General features: G+C 42.9%; 1 protein-coding gene across 2 annotated transcripts in view; it reads left to right on the top strand.

The window, feature by feature from the left end:
• EPHA3 (EPH receptor A3) overlaps positions 1 to 19,604 on the top strand; it is a 237,347-nt gene that overhangs the window by 142,526 nt on the left and 75,217 nt on the right. For both annotated transcript variants that reach the window (XM_080377011.1, XM_080377010.1), the window contains exons 4-5: positions 14,861 to 15,016; positions 15,508 to 15,843. In XM_080377011.1, coding sequence (XP_080233137.1) covers positions 14,861 to 15,016; positions 15,508 to 15,843 — 492 coding nt within the window. The remainder of the gene's footprint in view (positions 1 to 14,860; positions 15,017 to 15,507; positions 15,844 to 19,604) is intronic.

Here is a 19,604-nt window from a genome sequence, read left to right as displayed (position 1 = left end):
AAGTTTATATTGGCCACAGAGCATGTTTATGAATGTTTTTGCATTTATTCTTACAAGGTTTCTATTATACTTCAACTAACTGGATTCATCTGTCCGAAGAACAGAGCCATTACCTATGAGAAAAACCCCATATGGGATGCTCACAGCTGACATCCACGCTTAGCCTGTGGTTTTGGTGGTGAAATAAGAGTTCACAATCTGCCGAAACGTGGCTTTGCAGAAAGACACAGTTGCAGTAACCTTTTCTAGCAGTCCAGTGTTGTCCCAAGCGGAATCCTTGTGCAGGCCCTGGACGAGCTACATCAAAGCAGCAGGTTGCCTTGGGAGCTGGCTTCCACTTGCGATGCACACAGCATCCCAGCATGGGGCTGGGAGCTCCAGCTGTGGCTGGGAAGCTTATACATCATCTAACCAATCTGCAAAGCCTTTACCTCCGGTGTAGATTTTAAGCTATTGGTCCTGGGTCCTCATAGATGCACATGGTGAGTAATGAGATGTGTAACCGCTTACTGAATTGGGGAGGAGCCTTTTTCCTGTTCTCCTCTCTGTGTCAGCTTGGGAGGACAGCAGGGATTCTTTGGATCTCGTTTGCCTGTGGGTTTTATACCTTGCTTGTTTATAAAAAACCCAAACCCACAATTGTTTGAAGTGTGATATGTACCTCAAGATCTTTTCTGTGAAGCAAGGCAGTGGTATTACCTTCATTTTATCTCTCTCAGTGGGGTTCTGATTTAAGAATCAGGGTCTGGAAAGGGAGTTTCTTGTCCAGTGATATCTACTGCTGGGAATTCAATGGGCAATTTTTTCAAATGTAGTATCTAGTGACAAAAGAAGTCACGATGTTATGTATGCTGGAAACCAATTGTCCCAGTGGGAGTCATATTGATAATCAGGAAATTATTTCTTTTTGTTTGTTTTTCAAGAGCAGACATTTGTTACTTGATTGTTTTCATTGGAGAAATTAGCTACTCTGTTTATGTTCAGCAGCATAATCCTTGGTGGTGGTAGAAATACTCTATATACCCCATGTTAAATAATTGTTGGGGTCAGCTGTCCTTTTCTATCTAGTGCTCTGGGTCAAGTGTGTTCAGAAATGTGCTCCAAGGTGGTGATACTGTGGTCAGTGAGGCTCTGGGCCTTTGCAAGCTCCACCTGCTTTTTCTCGAACCTCTGGATGGCCCAGGCTTTGCAAGGAAATGCACGAGAATCAGTTTCTTCCCGGATGACATAAGGGGTGGTAGAAGGAAAAAATACAGGGCTTAGGTATGCTTTTCTTATAGCTTTGCCAAAAGTAGTCTGAGAAGAATATTTTTCCGTTATCTGATTTGTTCAACTTGATTTTTTCAGTTAGCAATAAAACCCAAAATACTTTGTGTCCAGGCTCTTGGACACAGCAAACCTGATCTGTTTGGGTTTATGTGCTGGTTTGTACGATTTGGCTATAAGTTTACAGTGTGCAGGGTGCTTTCTTCTAGATGCTTTTTTTTTTTTTCTTTAAAAGAATAAAAATAAATAGAAATACTGAATATGTGACTTAGCCAGGAAAGAAGAAAACCTTTTTCTTTGTCTTGAGATTTCCTCTACTCTCTGTGGCTCTAACTTGCTATAATTTTTTTCCACATAATAGAAGATTTAAAAGGCTTTATTAAATGATAAAATATAGGCCCTTCACTACAGTTACAACCAGATCAAAATATGTCTCTGCTTGAATATATTGGATATTCTTCAGAGGACTGATTAAAATACTATTCTATTAATATGTAACAATTTCCTGTGCTTTATATACATCACCGTGATGGTATATCAGTTACAATCCAGACAGAAATGGACTGCCCTGACCCAGTAAGATTCAATTTTGGTTCAATATCCTACCATATCATTTGCTTCATTATCAAACGTGCCATCGCTTTTTATGACCTGGTTTGGTCAGAAGTAGTAAAATAGGTCATTTAGAAACAGATCTCTGTTCAGAGTTTTGCTAAGCAAAGTAACCAGCTACAACTTGACTTTCCTGTTTCCAAGATGAAGCAGGAAAATTATTTCAGCTCAGCTGCAGTGTGGCTCAAAACTCTTAGCCACCTCCAAACGGTTCTAGTGGGAGTAGATGGGAATATTCCTAGTAGGAAAAAACCCCACCACAAGCCTTCTTCTGCATCAGTTAGTACAGATAGGTGCAGAATTTCATATCTCGTGGTGGATTTGCCTAAATGTTTTCAGCTTTTGAGGGGTGTGTATGTCCTTTCAGCCTCCTTGGGTTCTGCTTTTAAAGTGGTAAAGCAAGAAGTGGAAAGATGAAAATAAAAACAATGGCGTAGTTAAATCCTTTGTGTTTACAGTATTCTTCCTTCAGTTAGGAGATGGTATGATGTCTATATAGCAAAAGCTTTGGTATAAAAGAGCAAAGAGTCATGAAATATATTTTAATGCTGTTCTTCAATTCTTTTCCCCATAAAAAGCAGTGGTGTTAACTTGCTGCTAGCGTTGAGCTTCAGTGGAACTGAAAACTGTTGATTGAACATGTGGCATTTTATACTAGCACACAGTAGCATTTGTTAGAGAAAATATATACAGAATGCAGTACTGGAAACTTAGTTTCTTTTCACTTCTGATGAATTTTCTGCATTGCAAAGTGGATGCTGTTGGAGAATACTGAGTTCTTATTGCTGTTACTGTTTGTAAAGCTTCCCTGCTACAAGGAGAGATTTAATTCTGTAGCAAATATGGTGTAAAATGCAATACATCAGATTCTTTGTTTTCTAAACAGCTGAGATTCTACCCCTCTTGAATTCACACAGGTATCAGGCTAGTGAATAAAAATGCTGAACTTTGAGGGTTTTTTAATTTACATTTAATTGAGTTTTTGTTCAGCAGATAATTGCTTACCCTGCAAAGCTAGACATTTTTAACACACACATATAAAATGCGTGTGAAGTAATTAAGAGTTCTCTTTTGAAAAGGCAAAATACCAAGGAAGTCCAGAAAAACCCTAAAGCATACAATGTATAAATACTGCACTTGAGTGGTCAGATATTTTTGCAAAAGCCTTGGGCTTTTCCTTTCAGCTGTGTGAAGAAGATTGTCAGTGCACAGATGTCCCCAGAGGCCCAAACTGTTTAATTTTCATGCTTTCCACTGGAAGGATGAAAATACAGTCAGTGAAAAAGGCACATGAAGAAAAGAGGTTGTTATGATGATGATGGAGCCATAAAGTTTTGCTCCTCTGGTTAAAGCCTTTCTTTAGTAATCACTGAAAACTCTTTGTGCCTATTCCACGCCCTATAAAATGTGGTAGAATACAGACAATAATGTCTGTTTATTACTGGTTATATGTTTCATGGTTTTACAATAATAAAATCATCTTTTTCCATTACCAGGGCTTTATGAATCTCTGTTCTTATGGAAATATCTAACAATTACAGCAAAGCTGACTGCACTGAGATATTTAAAGGCTGATAATCATGACTTAAATCTACATTAGCAAGCAGCGTGGCCAAGTAGGAGCAGAGCAGTAGCGTTAAGCAGTCGACGTGAACAGCCCTGTGCCAGCACCATAACCATTTCAGTGGGTTTTACTCCAGAATATCACTAGTCAGGTCCCGTAGACACCCTGTAGCAGGGAGTGCATCATCCATCTCTGTTTATGTGCTCTGGAGACACTTTTCATTATGAACTAGACCATGGCAAGATGGGAGAACTGGAGTTTTGCTTTAAAAGTGCTCTCCACATATGAACTAAACCACTTATGGAGACGTACCCAATAAGTGGCATTAACAGCATCACTAGCGAAGCAACGGCTGTTTCTTGTACACTGTTACAAATTACAACCATGTTCCGATACACTAAATTACATCCCAGACATATGTCAGCAAGTAATGACAGTGGCTTCAACCATAGGAATTTTTTCATAAGCGTTCAAGTGCCTGCCACTGCAGCACTGTTTCTCTCCTTAAGAGCTTCCCTTTCCCAGCAGCACCTCTCAGTGAATTCAAGCAGCAATATGTCAGTGGTTGGCAGTGAAATTAATGCTAAAGGATTCAGTAGCCTTTGTCAAATGAGGCACAGCCATGCAATTTGAGCTTTTCATCTCATGTTTAATTGAGTGCTTTAAAATGCCATTTGTTGGTTTGTTTTTGTTTTGTTTTTTTTTTTTTTTTAACAGTGAGGTGGGACAGTATAGCATCTCCAGTGCTTGTTTCCAAAACCTTAAGGCTTCTGTGTGTCTAGCCATGTCTTGCCTCCAGTAGTTGAATTCAGAAATATCTTAAAATTGAGGAAACAGTGCGCTATGTTTTGGATACATCTGCAATTTAGGGGTAAACTGAAAGAACTTAACTTTGAGATGTGAGAAACTGAGAGTTCATGAAAAATGAATTATAGCTATTCTAGCCACTGGCCATTAAGTGAATTTTTGTTTGTTTGTTTGTTTACCAGCAGATGGAATATTTCAGGGTTATAAAATTGTTGTGGCTTAACCCCAGCTGGCAACCATGCCCCACGCAGCCGCTCACTCGCTCCCCCCTGGAGGGACGGGGGAGACAATTGGAAGAGTAACAGTGAGACAACTCCTGGGCTGAGACAGAGACAGTTTAATAGGTAAAGCAAAACCAGTGCATGTGAGCAAAGCAAAGGATTCGTTCACCACTCCCCATGGGCAGGCAGGGGCTCGGCCATCCCCAGGACAGCTGGGCTCCGGCACATGGAATGGGGACTTGGGAAGGCAGACACCACCGCTTTGAAGGTGTCCCCCCGTTCCTTCTTCTTCCCCAGCTTTATACGCTGAGCATGATGCTGTGTGGGCTGGGATCCCCCTTGGGCCAGCTGGGGGCAGCTGTCCCGGCTGTGCCCCCTCCCAGCCCCTCGTGCCCCCCAGCCCGCTGGCTGCTGGGGTGGGGTGAGGGGCAGAAAAGCCCTTGGCTCTGTGCGAGCACCGCTCAGCAACAGCAAAACCATCCATGTTATCAACGCCGTTTCCAGCACAAACCCCAACCACAGCCCTGTACCAGCTACTGTGAAGAAAATAACTCTATCCAAGCCAAAACCAGCCCGGAAACTGATTGTCTTTTTTATGTCAGTGGGCTGTTTGTGATAGGTACTGGATTAACAGCTCTGGAAAAGAAAATCCTCCCTTTATACCAACAAACCCAGGTTCAGCGGGAGCGTGAGGAACACGAGCTTCCCCCACACTGCTCAAGCAATATGCCTCAACCCTGACCCGAAAGAATATCTCTAAGGGGAAAGGCATTTGTTAAATTCCTTTTCCAATTAATTTGACTGCTCTGCTGAGACTGCTAACAAAAGTACTAATTCATGCTAATTGCAGTAGTGGACCTATGTCACTGGGGAGCTGGGCTGAGCTTGTCGTAACATCCCACAACCCACAAGGCAGCATTTAGATTAGGAGCTGTCACTGGAAGAAAGAACATTGGGTTTGGAGCCTGATCTACACTAATTTCTTTTCACCCGCAAAGTGGGGACAGTAACACTTTCCTGTCTGCGTTAGCAAGGGTGGAAAGCTGAAAAATAACTTTCACCCTCAATAAATGCAAAATCATCTTGTCTCCCTCCCAGGGAGAAAAATGTAGATTTGTTTGTTTGTCTGGATTAGCTGCTTTGGCCTGGGATATGTGCATTGGCACAGGAGAGGCAAACCTGGTCAATGGGTTGCTGGAAATAAAAACCAAAACAGAGCCCCAAACATGTTAGAAACAGAGGGTAAGAGCTGAAAATGTAGTCCAATGCATAAATGAATTAGTTTCATCAGAAGTGTTATGAAAAGAGTAAGAGCATTTTCTACCTGATGAATGATGCTGCAGAACTAGAGATGGGTATGATCAAAGGCATAGCAGATATTTCTATAAAAGCTGATTGAAAAGGTTTGTGTTTGTTCATCACAGAGAAGGTAAGTTCACAATAGCTCTGTGTAAGGTAAGGAATGGCTTAGAGAGGGCACAGCAGGAGCAGCTGGTCTCCCTGTCTCGTAATAAAAATAATTAAAAAAAAAAAAAAAGGTTACATTGATTTGGTTAAAAGCGATCAAATCCAAAGGTAAACTGAAGAAAGGATATATTACCTAGACTCGAGAGGAACATCAGAGAAATTAATTGAGACCAATAATTAGCAAAAAATCATTGGATATTCTACATGATGGACAGCACAATGGAGAATTACCGTAATTAATCTTTGTTAAAAAAGAAATTAGCAGATATATTGAAACTCGGGGTTCCAGGGTTTTGAAATAATATCTAGGTTGCATGGATAAGGGTGAAATAATGAGGGATGGCAAACAATCACCCCCTGTTGGCCTTTCTCTTGCACTCTCACATAGTGCTACCATCCGATGCAAGACAGGCACCCAAGGTAAGTGCTGGGGCGATGTAACCCGTGTGGCAGTTCGTTCGTTCTTCTTTATTTCTACTACCTTTCATATTGCTAATCTGTTAGTCTGGCCTGGTTCAGGCACAGGGAAATTACATAAACATCCCCAAGTTATGAAGATTGTTTTTTACTTCTTAGCTAAATCTCGCCTGGGAGGATTATTTTCCATTGGGCTGGGAAGGAAACGTGCTTCCAAGAGCTTGTGGGACAGAGGGTGCCGTGTCTACCAGGTCTGGTGGGTTTGCTCTGGGGGCGGTCGGGGGCTGTTTGGTTGGTCGGTCTTGTTTGTGGTTTTGGTTTTTTACAAGCTCTGGCAGAGAGAGGGGAGGTTGAGGAGAGACTAAACCAGAGCAGTACTGCAGTTATCCCTTCACGGCACTCTTGGCCTGATGTTAGAAAACATTTATTGTTTGAAGCTGTCGTGATCCTACGTCTAGTTTGACTTTGAGGAGTCCTTAGTGTAATTTTAATTCAAGGAAAAAGTCTCTCATTCCTTTTTATACTTACCAAACGGTCATTTAAACTTCCTTGTGTGTGTGCTTGTACAGCCTTACTTTTCAAGTTGATGCTGGTGGGTTTTTTTCTGGTATTTCTTTAGATTTTTTTTTACCGCGCTTCTTGAATTAGGAAGTTATTTGTCATCTCAGTGTGGATTAAATTCAGTTTTAAAAAACCAGAACATGGAATTTCTTTGTTTGACAAAATGATAGCTTAATGTATCTCAGTGTGTCCAGGCGTTGCTTCAGGAAAACATCTTGTTTAGGGAAAGTGAAAAACAGTGCTTATAAGCATGGGCTTATTAAATTCCCTGTTTAGATACTGGTTTAAGTGATTCATCGAGTATGGGTGGAATTAAAGTAGAACTTTGTTTATTTTGCTTTAATTCTGAATTGAGGCTGTAGATCCCAGTGTTTTCCTATTAAAGGAAGATTTCTTTTCCCCAAAAGAGCCTGCAAAGAAGCTGAAATGCCTTCTGCATTTTGAAAAAAAATGATCTGCGTTACCCACAAGTGAGAACGTTTTTGCTGTAATGCTGGTTTAGACCTACTGTCTTTGACATTGCACTTTCAACAATCTTGCTGGTAGCAGCCACGGCTGTAATGCACTTTATAAAAGGAGCTACAGAAGCCTGCAAGGCATAACGTGGAGCTATTACAGACTGCGGTTGAAAGGTGCAGTGTTATTCCCGCAGGATAAAGCTATCTCTTATGCACATATAATTAATATGTCTGCCAGTAACAGTTATTAAACAAAGAACAGGAATTGTTTCTGCTGAATGACTTGACCTGGGAGTAAAGCCAATTTAAAAAGCATCTGATTAAAATATGTTAGGGTCACAGATCACTATAAAATATGAAGGGGGGAGGAAAAAGCAGAAATTTACTCGTGAGTAAGATTAAATACTACTGAATATGTGTTTTGTGCTAGCAGCAGCTTTCAGGTGTAAAAAATGAAAACTGTTCATTCCAAAGAGTATTTTTCTGGAGGCATTTCAGTGTCCCATTGCACTGAAGCCGTGTCCCATGTACACTGCGCAGTCCATCCTGCTGGTGCAAAGGCTGGAGTGTTGGGAAGCATGGAGAGCAGAGAGAACGTTTCCCGAGCCCTCAGATTATTGGCCTGTCACTGTTGGAGGAGACCTAGTGATATGAAAGAAATTGCATCAGTTTTGTTAATTATTGATTTCTTCTAGCAGTGGACAGCTGCAGTAGTTCTTCAAATCTCTCCGCGCCTTTGGCTGTGATTACTGTGTTTTCCAGTCTGGAGATGCAAAAGTACACATGACACGTGTTTTCTTCTGCAGTAGTTTGCGCCCCCCCCCCCCCCCCCCCCCAAGATAAGATATAGTAATCCCCCCCAAGATAAGCTATAGTAATAAAGAATTGCATTTTCCAAGCAATATTGCACGGCTAATAATAAAAGGAGCAGCGGGTGGGAACTCACTTTAGTAATTTAAATGCAACTTTTAGTTTTATGCCTGCATCATCAGGGTAAAAAGTATGTCTCGTGCACAGAAAAGGCAGTTTGAGATTTTATTGATTTGCTTGTAACGCTTAGCCAAAATGGCTGGGTTTCTGCTGCTGGTCCCAGTGCTACCTGCTTTATAATTATTTCAGGTATTATGTATAGTATGCTGAAGACTATAGGGAAAACAATAATGTAAGAATATAAATACTAAGAATAATTTTAAGTTTTTATTTCCCCAACAAACAGAATAGAATCCTATGCGCAACGAGAGAAGGCCAATGTCCTTATCTCTTTCTGTGGCTGTTCTTACCTTGGTGTAACAGCGCCCATCCCCACCAGAGCTTTTAGCTCTTACTAAAGCCTTTCTCAATTTTATTTCTCTCCTTCCCTGAGCACAGGCAGCGTACGTGCCAGCGCTGCAGCGCAGCCAAGAGAAAGCGTGCTCTGCCCCTGCAGCAGTGCCGTGCGTGGGGGTCCCCGCCTGCGGGCAGGCATCAGGGCTGCCCCTGCCGCCGCCTCCTCCTCCTCCCTAGCAGGTACAGGGGGTTGTCAATGTGTGGCAAGCGACATTCAGCCCTGTGCCTCTATTTCTGCTGCAAGGAGCAGTACTCAGCTTTGAGACCTACCCCCTTGAGTGGTGTCTTTTGCTTTATTGGGGTCTGGTGATAAAAAGCGTACCTTACATTCAATGGAAACAAGAATGGAAAACAGACTAGTTTTCCAAAGCCTGTTTGGGCTAGGTGGGTATGAGAAATGGTACTTAAAGGCCCAGGAGAGAGAAAGGATGTGCACATATCCAGTGCTGTGGATTATGCGGCTTTTCATATCCTGATGGACAATGAGAGCTGCTGGAGACGGTTTCCCTGCTCTGAGGGATTTTGCAGGAAACCTGCGTTATAAAGTACCGCTGCCTGCTAAGCGGGGTGCCGTCCTCAGCAAGGAAGGAAAAAATGAGGCGTTTTCAGTGGGGTGAATAACATCTGATACATGAGGGCGGGATGACTCAGGGCAGAATTCTGTCTTCATTTCGTACGCGTCATGTACCTCAGCCAGAACTATACCGTATCTATACTGTGCTATTTTTAGTGTCGCAAGAGTAACATGTGGCTGGATATAATTTGTGACAGCAGCACGAAGTGAGCAGTTTTGAAATCTTCATTTAAAGTTAATCACATTTTTCACTTTTTTGGGTGTTTCTCAAAGCTATAAACAAGCACAAGGAGGGAAAGAAATGATGTGCCTAAAGAAAATAAAACGGTTTTGAAAGTTTTATAAGGTTAATCTAGGCTGCTTGTTATTCCAGCCATTTTCACAGGCTGACAGCCGTGTTACATCTCATTTTCCATCTACATATGGGTGGGTGGACATGCAATTCTGTTACTGGTGATAAACATAGTGCTGTTGACATCTCCAGAGCATGACCGTAATATGCGGAGTGAGAAAAAAGAGCTGGGTAAATGTTTTTAGAAGCAACTCAAGAACACTGCGATGATGCAAGGCTGTACGTGGGCATCAGGGCAAGCCAGGCCGTAGAGTTCACTTCCCAGCACAACTGCGCATCCAAAAATCATCCTCTGGCTCCAGGTCCAGCGTAAGGTCCTCCACTGCTGCTCCGACACTGGGAGCAGTTTGCAAAGCCCCTCTAACGCAGACCACACGTGGGTGAGGCTTCCCTGTCCTCTCTGCAGGGGACAGAAGGCTTGTCCCAGGATTTCTGTCATCTGCCTCGCTAAAGCGTTAAGGTACCTATGGGCTGTACAGATTTATGACTGAATTCCCTTCTGCTCTAAATGCTTCATTTAATGGCACAGTGGCATCTTGCCCACGGGGCTGTGTTATTGAAGAGCAGAGGAACGAAGGAAGGAAACACTTGATTACTTGGTGGACGCTGCGTATATCTGCTTCCAGTGCCTTGCGATGCTTGAGCCGTGCCTCAGAGCATCGTACCTCTTTTCAGAGCACAAAAAGCAGAGTTCCTGTAGGACCAGGGAGTGTGGCTTGTTTTGCAAATAAAGTGTTGCTTTGACCTTGTGCAGGGAAATGGGCCCTGTCAGGGCTGGAGTACCGGGGCTGGGAAGTCATCTGCTCAGGCAGCGGGCTTAGGTTGTTGGTATTTACGGCTGGGAGTTGGTGATATTGCTCTGTGTATGGGGGGCTGCAAGGTCTGAATACCAAGATGATCCTATTTACTAACAGCTTTACATTTTAATTTAAAATTAATTCAGATTCATTTAACCCTGAATTAGGACCATGTTTTCGTCTCAAACAGCTTAGTCAAACAGGCAAAATTCACATTGCTGTTGAAAAGATAGTTACATTTCTTTAAGCAGTAACTACTATAGACTGCCTCATGCATTTGTTTTTCTTTCACTGAAATAACTTTCCCCACTCTTTGTCTCTGAGGCAGATTCATCAGTTATACCTTAAGGAAATTCATTTTCATACAGTAACAAGGACAACTGCAGTCCTGAAATTCTTACCAGTAGGTGACTTCAATAAAGTAAGGGTGGCTCGCACCCCAAAGAGATTGAAATGAGACTGCATACACTCTTAAAATCATATTGCAGTTTGGAGTTATCACATGAGTCATCGAGGCCAACAGGTAGTGGGCATCTGAATTGAGGAGACCTTCTTCAAAAGCAAAACCAGACAGCCTTTCTGTACACCTTGTATCATGGATGTAGAAAGTCACAGGGTTTCCTTTACTTACTTTCAGTGAGCCAAGAAGTTTTTCTTCCCAGCCTATTGCATCTGTTTCCCCTCACGCCCTTCCCTCTTGTGAGGGAGAGGAAAATTTCTTCACTTCTAGAAGAAAATGTTGAGAAAAGCAACTGCTGTTCATAGCTGGTTCCCATGCTGAAATTACAGATTCTGTGAAGACTCCTATGCTAGTCCTTTTATTTTCAAGCTGACTGAAACCAAAGCCGTGGTATTCACCTCAAAAAGCCATACCTTCTTCTGTCAGTTCATGTAATCCAATTTTTCTGACATAAAAAAAATGAATACCTTTTGAAGTAAAGGTTTCATTTTTTCCTCTTGTATATCAGAATTAAAAAATGACTAGGAAAAGAATAAGAATAGTAAGTACATTGACAACATTTTCTATTGGCACCCCCCTTTCTAACCTTCAATTTCAAGTATAATTGCTTTTTTTTTTTTTTTTTTTCTTCCCCTCTTTTGGGCTATACTTGTGAATAATCTTAAACTGGTCTAACAGACAAAGGCAGAAGGCCCGAGACAGCCAGAGGGGAAGACGGGAGATTGGAATGCCCTCGCTAGAGCAGGGCAGGGCAGCAGGGATCTGCCCGGCTCATCGCCCTGCCCTGACTGCTCGCTCTGTCCCACACTAACAGAAGCGTGAAATGATGAAATCCCCATCCCTGGGGAAAAGAAAAAGGGCTGATCTCATCTTACCAGGATGCTTCATGCACGCTCCTCTTTCTCACTCCTTTTTGATCTGGCCCCACCCCAACACTATGTTTTCTCAAATTACATCTACAAGTTTTCACCTGAGGGATGGGACAATTTATTAATGAAGCACTTTGATTCCTTCCATTCTCTTCCTCACCCCAAAAAATCTGTCTACTTCTTACACAAAGTTGTTTACTTATTTTAAATTCATTGCCATATTAAAATGTCAGTGGTGGCTGCTTTGAAAGTGTCCCAGATAAACAGTCTTTCTGGAGTTCCATCCTACGTTCATGTGTTACAATGCAACGAATAAATTATGCTTAATAAGCAGTGGAAATTGTGTCTTGTAGGAAGACCAACCACATGACAAAGGTTTAGTTTTAGGTTATTAGTCTTTTTCCAATCTTTACATTAAACTACTATATAAATTATTTTAAAATGATACTGTACGCATTCGTGAATACATCTTTCTCTAATGTATGCTTGCCCATAAATATAAAAAAGTCCCTGCAAGCTGAGTAGATATGGTTAAGCCAAACCATTTGAGTTTAATACCTAGCAGTAAGTTTCCATGGGAAGTTTTGGTGAAAGTACTGTGTAATTAGCTGGAAAGATGTATTGTGAATATTCCTTAATATGTTTTCTCTAGTTACTAGTGCTGGTAAGAGCGGGGTTGGCATCCCTTTTTTTCTGGCTGGCTCATTGTCTGAGGGCCAGGAATGACCGTGCTGTGCCCAGAGACAATAAAATCGTTTGAGGCTCCTGTATCAGCCAGAGGGAGAGCGAAGAGGCTGGCTCTAGAGATGCGGCACAGGTATCACGGGCAGTACTTGGCAGGGAATGAGGTTTGGGTCTTAAAGGGCTGCAACAATAACAACAACAAGACCACAAAAAGCCAACTCTGTTTCCTGCCGCATTTTCTCCTAGTGGAGGTGGTTTAGAGGGGCTTAGGTTTCCTTTCTATCCTCTGTCAAACAGAAATCCCCAAACATCCTGCAGCCCTCGAGGGGATGGGTGCAGAGGTGCCGGCTGGAGGAGGACAGGCTGTGCCAGGGCAGGCGGGTCGGTGCCAGGCTCCGCGACCTTGGCCGCACGGTCATGTTTTAGCAGTTCTCCTTTCCCAGTTTGCCTGTCGGGCGCACGCCTGGGAGGCGCAAGCTCAGGCGTGTTCCCTCGGGCCTCACAGGAGAGAGCTTGGGGCAGGAGGTGCCTTTCTTGGCTGCTTTGCTAGCGGGGAAGTGGGAGGCAGCAGCGGCAGCCAGTCGCTTCATCGGGGCTGCCAGGGACTGAGGGGTGGCAGAGGTCAGCACTTCCCTGTGCAATGTTCCATGCTTCCCACGCCGTGTTCAGTGCAGGGTGAGGAGGGTTTCCTTTAGCCAGTGTTTCGGAGCAGGACATATGACTGTACAGGTGTTTGCTCTCTCTCCGCTTGCCGCTGCATTTCACTCAGGTGTTTGGCACCAGGCGCTAATCAACAAATGTGCCTGACATCCATCAATCAAGAAAGTTGCCCAATATTCAGTTAGGGTTTGGTTATGGACGGTAAGGTGGAAGCTGGACATCCAGTTTAATACTGCAGCATCTCTCCCTCCTCCATCGCTTACAAAGGTCCTGGGATTTATGTTGGATTTATATTCTGATGGTTTTTTCCACCTCAGGCTGCCCATCCAAACACTGATCTCTTTGGCCAGTGCATGAATGAACATGAAAGACCACACAGTCTTGGGTTTTATACTACATTTGTACATCTCCATAAGCAGAACCATAAAGTGTGTCCCAGTTGAGGCTTACACTATGACTGGTGGACCCATTCTATCGGTTTCAAATTAGTGTTCAAATCAGTGACAGGTTCTGGGCAATTTTATCTAAGCTTAACTGTCTGGGCTGCAGACATATAAATAAGTTGTGTTTTTCTTTGTATTACTCTTTTTTTCTTTTTTTTTTTCTTTTTTCATTATATTTGTAATGGGAATGCATTGGGGTTTTCCTAGCATGCTTGTGCATATTAGGCAGCGTTTGCCATGGAACTGAAATGTAGCAAAAGGTGAATGCTTTTGAAGACATGCTCCCTTTTGTTCCATTATCTGTTTGTGTGTGGTGGGTGTAGGTGTGAGTACAGACCTGTGGGTGACCAGTGTCAGCCAGGATGGTTTTACTTGGTAAATTCCGTTTGGAGAAGGATGCGTGTCTTGGGGAGAAGCAACAGTAGAGTCTGCTCCTTCTTATCTGGTTTTGGTGTGTCTTTTTCTAATTTTGTTTTCAGATAGTGATATCATCTTCGTGGGAAGAAGCCAACAGTGTTCAGTGTTACTTCACTGCATGGGTTTTTCATAAAAAGTGATTTGCTAAATTCTTCTTTTCTGTAACCTACTTCAAAATCTGTTTTCTTCTGATGCAAACGTAGCCCTCAATCAGTCTAAAATGCAACAGGAGTCAAAACAGAGGGAATATGCCAGTGTTAATGAAACATACCTCCCCAGAATTTTTCAGAAGCAGCATTTATGGGTTCAATCACCATCCCTAAAGGACTGGGTTGATGTAAAAAACGTCCTCCTTGTATAGACCATATCAGTTCCTGATAGTATCAGAAGCAGCCCATTGAACCTGATGCATGGTCCTTCAGAAATGGACTAGATCTTTCACTGGTCAGGTTGTTTGCTTGGTTTCGGCTTGCTTACTCCTGCTGAACTGAGGAGACGTAGTTTGCAATTAGTGAGCCCTTGTAAGCAAATCTGCTGGCAAAGAGGGGATAAAGTTAGCTGCTTATGGAAGAGAGGGCCAATGTTTTTGTACATCAACCAGAAGAGAAATAAGTGAAGTTCTCAAAATGCAACATAGAAAATGTTTCTTCTCAGTGATGCAATACAGTGTTTTGTTTTCCAGGCAAAATTAAATGCAAATTCAAGCTGATCCATGAAGAGCTCTATTCTACCAAGAGCTTTTATTTCCATCAGCTTTCTCATTATGAGGAAAATCTGTATTTTTAGGCTATAAGCATCAGCAGAATGTGATCTACATAAGGATAGGTCCCAGGGCAGTAACAAAGTAGCATGTTCAAATCGAGGAGATGTCCATGGACTTTAAAATTATACGTGTTATTTTGCAGCTTGTCGACCTGGGTTCTACAAAGCCTCTGCCGGCAACGTGAAGTGTGCTAAATGCCCGCCTCACAGTTCTACCTACGAAGATGCATCTCTGAACTGCAGGTGTGAAAAGAATTACTTTCGCTCTGAGAAAGACCCTCCATCCATGGCTTGCACCAGTGAGTAGCATCATTGTGCTCGGGGCTGTCATTCTTGCTCCTCCGTCTGTATCTCAGCAGCTTGCTTGCTTCTTCTCATGTCCCATTGCAGTCAGCCATCCACTGCCTCCCATGTCTTCTTACATGTTGGACAGGCTACCAAAAATTGGTGGGCTGGGATTGCTGTCTTTCTATTTTAATTTTCTCCTTCTTGTTCTCTGTCAGACTTGAGAAGGGGAGATATGGTTTTGAAATTGCTACCAATATGTTCAGCCCTCAGTCCGGAACTGCACCCTGAGGGTACTGTCTGTCTATAAGAAAACATGGTCCTTGATAGCCTCAGATAGACTACAGACGTAGTCCGGTGAAATATTTCAGGAGTCGCTACAGGAAATAACTAGAAGAGTTTGGTTATTTACAGTTTTGACTTTGGTATCCTTGCACCCTTGTTACTCCCGTCTCAGAGCACTACAGAAAATCTCACCCCTCTGATGTCCCGTTTCCTTTCATAGGACCGCCGTCTGCTCCAAGGAACGTTATCTCTAACATCAATGAGACGTCTGTTATCCTGGACTGGAGCTGGCCTCTTGACACTGGAGGTCGGAAAGATGTCACTTTCAACATCATTTGCAAAAAATGTGGAGGAAACATCAAGATGTGTGAGCCGTGTAGTGACAACGTGCGATTCTTACCCCGTCAGACTGGACTCACCAACACCACGGTGACGGTAGTGGACCTTTTGGCACATACCAATTACACTTTTGAGATTGATGCAGTCAACGGGGTATCTGACCTGAGTACACTTTCCAGACAATTTGCTGCTGTCAGCATCACAACTAATCAGGCTGGTGAGTCTTTCTGATTACCCTTTCTTTGTTCAAAACTACTGAGATGTATGTACCTTTGTTGCCTTTCCTTATTCCACAGGAGTTGCTCTGACGGCTCGTGTGCTAGGGTAACTAATTGACTTGAATATGCTGGTAAAAGTAAAAGCAGAAACAAACTTGTCTCTCTGTCAAAGGACCTGGCAGCATGACTGTTATGATTAACTCCTAGTTCCCAGTTAACAGTCTCTAATAGCAGACTCACATGATTCCTTAGCCAGAGTGTGTTTTATTAGTAAAAGCAGATTTTAATAAAACACTCATTCCGATAATCCTCAACATAAATTACTGTAGTAATCTTAGTGATTAATTTTGATTAAATAGAAGTGAAAAAATGCTTTGATGTTAGACATATAAAAAGCTAACATTAAATTAGAGAGGTTTAAAACACAGGGGTTTTTATTCCCCTCCCCCCCCCCCCCGCCCCCTTTACAAGTTGTCTCACCAATGCTGAATTATTACCAACGTGATGGGGGTATGGAGCTGAATACTGAATTAGGTCCTGGTGTCGTAGCTGAAGGTGTACGAAGAGACTGCTCTGCTTCTGTGGAGACTTACTAAAGTCATCGAGGTGCTGCCTGCGCCCAGCAGCACGCTCTGGCTGTAGGATCGAGCTTTTGTCACTGCTGCACTGCTCTACCATTTGCTTCTCATTTGGCGAGGTTCCCTTTATCTGAAAGATGTGAAGAATCTAGGCTCTTGGCTGACATTTGTTTAGGTACCATTTTTCTTGGAGTGATGTTTGCCAGAGGAGAGAAAGACTAGATCCTGAAATTTCTGTTGTTCTGCTCCCTGCAGTTCCCCATCAGGAAGCTTTGCGCTGAGAGCACGCGTGTGTGCAGTAAGTCTTCTCCCACCTCCTCCCAGCCCACGCCCCATCCCCTAAATACCTACCTTTCTGTCTTCCTCGAAGCACAAATGAGGTTAACATTCTTCTGAGCAGACGTTCTCCTAGCGAGCTCTGTTATGGCAATGGTTTTCACCGTAGAGGATGTATCTCTTCTCCTCAGTCACAGAGCAGCTTCAGTGGGAGGCATCAAAACGTGAGAACAGGCTGTTTCCTGACAGCAGCCATCACATTTCCCAACGCGCTGGAGGACTCTCTAACTATGCAGCAGGAAGGCAGAGGTGACTCTACCCAATTGAAACATCTTCTCGTGATCTCTTTCTCATCTAGGCGTTGACTTCAGCTCTGAAACTCCTATTTTATGCCCATTCCAAACAATTTGCTGCTGTTATGGTTACATTTTTTTGGATATTTGTGTCAGCGACTTCAGCAGCCTTGTTTAGTTGCTCTCTTTTCTCCTGGTTTTTGGATCAGAGATATTGCCTTTCAGCCTGTTCATCACTGTAGCAGGTAGAAATCACCTGGGGACACTCCAGAGAATGAAGTGTCCAGGATCATTGAAAAGCATTTCTCTGCAGAGGCCTCCTGCTTTGCAGTGTGCTTCCCCGGGGCCCGCAGCCGGCTACTTTTGCGCTGCAGTCCAAGGGGGATATTGATTTTGTTTGGGAATGCACCATTCCCATGACGTGGCAGAGTCAATGCCTTTCTGGCAATAGCAGCCTTGTTTAATGCAACCCATAGGCTGCTTAAGCAATTCGTTTGTTTTCTGCTTTTATGTGTAGCCTATTTTTGCTTTAAGTACTTTTAGGTGGTCTGGGTTACTACAGGCTTAATTGTGCTCTCTCTTGGTCATGCCAATTCATTTACTATATTAGAATTCCCCTAGAAGTTCTGCAGATTGCTCAAATGAGATCTTAAATACGTATGTAAGTAATATTTTAAAGTATAATTACAAAAACACAGTTTCTCTTGCACTGCCTTCCTGGTTAGATCACGAAAGGGACACACCAGAAGGATATTTTTAGCTAATGTCATATTTAAAGACCAAGGCAGGAGGTAGGGAGAGAAAGTCTGAAGATCTTAGATTACATTATAATTAAGGGTTTAACTGGGAGATGTTTCAAAAAAGAATTAAAGCACCATTCAGCTAGATCTGGTAGAGAATCCAAAGATTCCAAAAGCCAGGCATGACTCTACGGCTATTATTGCTGCTGATTTAGGTACGTTCCTTCAAGGATGGAGGTATGCACCAGCTGGATAAAGCTGGGGTTAAAGGACTGAGCTTGGCTGGCCGCAGGGAAGCAGGAGAGGTGGATTGCTTTGGGAGGTTGTTCTCTGGAAGGGGTATCACGGCGGGGATGCGGTTCGGTACGGCCAGGCAGATCCTGGGGACAGAGCCCCTGGCAAGCGATGTCAGTCAGTAGGCTGAGAGTTTCGGAGAGATGATGGAAAAGTAGAAGGTCCCTACAACCCGGGTCTCCTCAGCCTCTCCTGAATCCAGGCTATTTTTTTTCTGCCAACCTTGATTTGGAAAGCCTGTACCCTTGCAATGGGTATGAAGAAGTTGCAGTCTTAATCCTGGATTTTCAGCATCCATGTGCTTTTTTCAGGCACTGTCAGGGCCAATCCCAGCTTAGCCAAAGCTGTTCTGCAGAATGTTCCTCATCCACCTCAAACACTGGTTTTCAAGTGTGTGAGTTTCCCAGAGCCTGAGGCAGAACTGCAGAATGTTTTCTGTTTTCTAATGAAAAAAATGTGATTTCTGTGGCAGTTCTCTCGGTGGCAAAAATCAGATGTTGTACATCTTTACTTCAGATGAACTCAGTTCAAGACAGGCATCGGCTGGCGATATGTTTGCCAGGTCTCTGAGCTCCAAAGGCCTGCCGAAAATCAAACATTTCTTTTCATGTTTCTCACCATACACATGGACATTTCTGCCTATGAATCCATCACCAGCCTAATAGATCAGAATGTGCATGTACTAATTTTCTGTAATGCAGCAATTGGGAGATCTGCCAGAGTGTGTTAAAATAAATTCAGCTGATGGGTGAGAAGTCGGTCACTTTGCAGAGCAGCTCCATTTTTATACGTAAACAGATCATACACACACATGCATGCACATATTTTCAATTAATGTGTATGCATAGATATCTACACACACGAAAATGGTCACCTTAAATGTTGCTGAAAAATTCACTGACACCTTTATGGTGACTCTCAGTTCCAGAGCCTGTAACTAACAATCTCAATAGGATTTTCCAGTCTGATCTAGAAGTGTAAGAAAGGTGTGCTTCATTGTCATGTATGAGGTTTGAAGCATCCAGACTCTGATTCTGCTGGTGCTGTGAATGCCAGAAGGATAATACATTTTACACTACAAAACTGTTGTAAAGCCAAAATCTAGTCCCCTGAATTGAGGGAAAATTCAGAAAATGGATGGGCTTTTTTCTTCCAGCTGTCTGGCCTGAGTTTTTCTGGGCTTTTATTGCACTTTGTTTTCCTTCCCTTTCAGTGAAAGTTAATGAGCAGACACCTCTGGAAGAAAAAAAAAAAAAAAAAAAGTCTTGCAAAATACTGCTGGACAGGTATGACACTGCACTATTTCTAATTCCTGTAAGTCTTTCTGTCTTTGGTGTGGAAGTAAAAAAGAAAGGGCACACGTTTCTGTTTAATTTAGTTTATTCATCCTCTTTGATATCCTCTTTGCACTGTAATACATGCCTCCAGTTGCCGCCTGATACAGCCTCCACCTAATTACATCGAAGCATTCTGCTGCTGCCCGAAGAAAGCTTTCGCCTCAAGTCAATATGTTGCACCGCGCAGATGTTATCTCCTAATAACACCAATCAACCCTGTTTAGAAAGGGTCACTGGCTGTG

Source organism: Falco punctatus, assembly GCF_963210335.1.
Source record: "Falco punctatus genome assembly, chromosome: 2".
Lineage (NCBI taxonomy): Eukaryota > Metazoa > Chordata > Aves > Falconiformes > Falconidae > Falco > Falco punctatus.
Note: the sequence above shows the minus strand (reverse complement) of the source record. Positions and strands in the feature narration are given on the sequence as shown.